A 2,659-nucleotide genomic window follows, 5' to 3' on the forward strand; every position below is an offset into this window, starting at 1 on the left:
ATTTTTATTTGTAGTTATGATACAAAATATATTATATAGACTGCTTCTATTGAAGCAGAGGTCTTCTAAAGTAGAGGCAAAAACTATAATAAATTTATATAAAAAATTTAAAGTTTAACAAAAAAATTTGTTATGTTATATAGCAAATGACTACTTACCTAATCTGAGAATAATAATAAATTTATAACAAAATAATGAGAATTATAATAAAGTGTAAACAGCTCAGCAGAAAATAGACAGCCTTTAAAAGTATTTATGAAACAGCAATGATCTTTTCAGAATCATCTACTTAGAGCATTCTGCACAATGAGGCAATATGCATAACACAAGATAATTATATCTCAATTTAATGTTTATGTCGAAGCCTTACTGATAGATTTTTCAGATGTTGCTTCTCTCTCCTGACAGCCTCCTCGACAACAAGGAGGAAGTATTTTGCAGCAGCGGTTTTTATAAAATTCACGAAAAGCCTTTTTGAACTGTGGGTTCAAAAGCGCATAAATCACTGGGTTCGTTACGTGATTAAGAAAGTAAAACTGCCACAAAAATTGTCGGTAGTCATTTCTCAAACATCCGCCATAATTTTTGTTTTTTTCACAAACATCGAACAAGATCATAACACTCATTGGTGCATAAGCAATGATGAAAGAAGTGGTTACAAGAAAAAGGGTGACAGCCGTCTGCAAGTGAGGGCGATGCTTGCTGTCTCTCATTACTGACGACGTAGGCCTTGTTTCAGTGTCATTTATTGAACCAAATTCCTCAGTAAATGCTTGATTGGAATCCTTTATTATTTGAGATACTGTAGATTTTCTCCTTTTCTGTTTGCTACCTTTATTGTCACCTAAGTTACTTGAGCTCGTACTCGCGAAACTAAACGTATTTGAGTTATTCACTGAAAATCTCAAGTTTGAAGTTTTTTTATGCATTTTATAAACTTTCACAAAAATTAAGGAGTAAAATATGCGATCAGTAAAAAAGCATAAATAACACTTTTACGTAAATCTGTTAATAACTTGTTGGACATGTAAAATTCATTTGGCTGACAGATGAAGAAATCGCATTTGAAGTTAGGGCATGTTAAGTCGACCATATCCGGTTGGGTGGAAAAACCAAGGGATTGAGGGATTGCACTGGCTAAACATACCACAAGAAGAAACAAGATGGAAGCTTTTGCTCTGAATGGAGTTATTAGCCCCCTGTTGAGAAACGTTATTAGCAAAAATCTGTCCACAGCTATTAAAAAGAGAATACCACACGACAGAGGAATCGCGGAGTATGTCATAAATTTTTCTAGCTTACAGAGAAAGTTGGACTTGGCGATTCCACTGACAAAGTTTGTGTATATAGCAATGGGCATTGCAGTCAGACATATAACCAAGTCAATGACTGCTAATGTGATGATAAACGTTGCAGTAGTTGTCTTCCTTATGTATTTGCAGAAGATAAGCACCGTCAGGAAGTTTCCTAAGACACCCAAAAGACATATGGGCGTATAAAATAGAACACCTGCCCAAATCCATCCCGAAGAACTAAAATCAAACATGTCGACGTTCTCTATTCTGTGTGAGTGTTCATAGAGCTTTTGAAAGCTGTCGCAGAAGAATGTTTGTAGCCTTGGATCACAGACATCAAAGCTCCCATCAAATGCCCACTCTCCCAAATCCATTCTACCATATGGTTTTGTACCTGGAACACAAGTCGACAAATTAGAAAAACTTACGCATGTACTAATAAAATATAACCCAATGCTGAGCTGACAAATATATCTAAAGTTGTGTGCGACTATAGTTAAAGGCTGGTACACACCGTATCGCTATATGCCAAAGTTGTCCTCTCGTCAATTACTTGCAGACTATGTGCGCTGTAAACCGAAGACATTACCGATGCAGCTCAGATATGTCGGGAAACATTGCAAATGTCAAACTTTTCCAATATTTTGCCAGGCATGCATGACAGTCTGTGCCATGTACACTGCTTGGCGATGGTGATCGGATGTCGCAGATTGCTTGATCAAGATAGTTGCTGTGAGACTAGTATTTCATCGTTACAACGACCACATCATACGATAAGAATGCTATACTACAGACTATTCATCGATGTAAACACTGGTGGGTTTATGATAGTGTTGACGATGTTATTACAGATGAATACAGATGATCACATATGTAGTGTGGGGTTAATTATGATATACTGCGATATGGCCTGGACCAGTCTTAAGTCACTCGGAGGCTACATTGAGTAACTAAGAATCTGATGAACTGACATATTGAATGGACATTGATAGTTGGCACTAAGTAGAGTTTTAAACATCAAAACCCATATTTAAGGCAGCAAAGGCTATTTTATTGTCCATTTGGCTTATTGGATTTATCTGGACCCTTTATAATCTGTTGATTATTTTTAAGGTGCCGAACTCTGACATCATCAAGTGACTGAGTCAGTCAGAGTAACATACACTATGTTTTCATACTTTGAAATGGCCTGGAGTTGCTTCCACTCTGAATTATAGAAGCGGTACAATCTGATTGGGTCTAACACCATTTCGCTTAGCTAAGTTTGTGCGAAAGCATTTGCAGTGATACATTAAGAATACTCGAAAGATTACAGAGCAGCTCCAAAGCATTGAAACAATAAACTTCAAATTTTTTGAAAGTGA

The 2,659-nt window shown here is 36.5% G+C and overlaps 1 protein-coding gene across 1 annotated transcript; it reads right to left on the minus strand.

Moving 5' to 3' along the window:
* Nucleotides 1-949: 949 nt before the first annotated feature.
* On the minus strand, nt 950-1,669 carry LOC137390314 (beta-2 adrenergic receptor-like). The gene has a single exon (XM_068076645.1). It carries the CDS (start codon nt 1,667-1,669, stop codon nt 950-952), a length of 720 nt encoding a protein of 239 aa, XP_067932746.1.
* Nucleotides 1,670-2,659: the final 990 nt, after the last annotated feature.

This window comes from Watersipora subatra, chromosome 3 (assembly GCF_963576615.1).
Source record: "Watersipora subatra chromosome 3, tzWatSuba1.1, whole genome shotgun sequence".
NCBI classification, from domain to species: Eukaryota; Metazoa; Bryozoa; class Gymnolaemata; order Cheilostomatida; family Watersiporidae; genus Watersipora; species Watersipora subatra.

Excerpts from the sequence above, each read along its gene's own strand:
- LOC137390314 (XM_068076645.1), bottom strand. The coding sequence starts at position 1,669 with ATGGATTTGGGAGAGTGGGCATTTGATGGGAGCTTTGATGTCTGTGAT.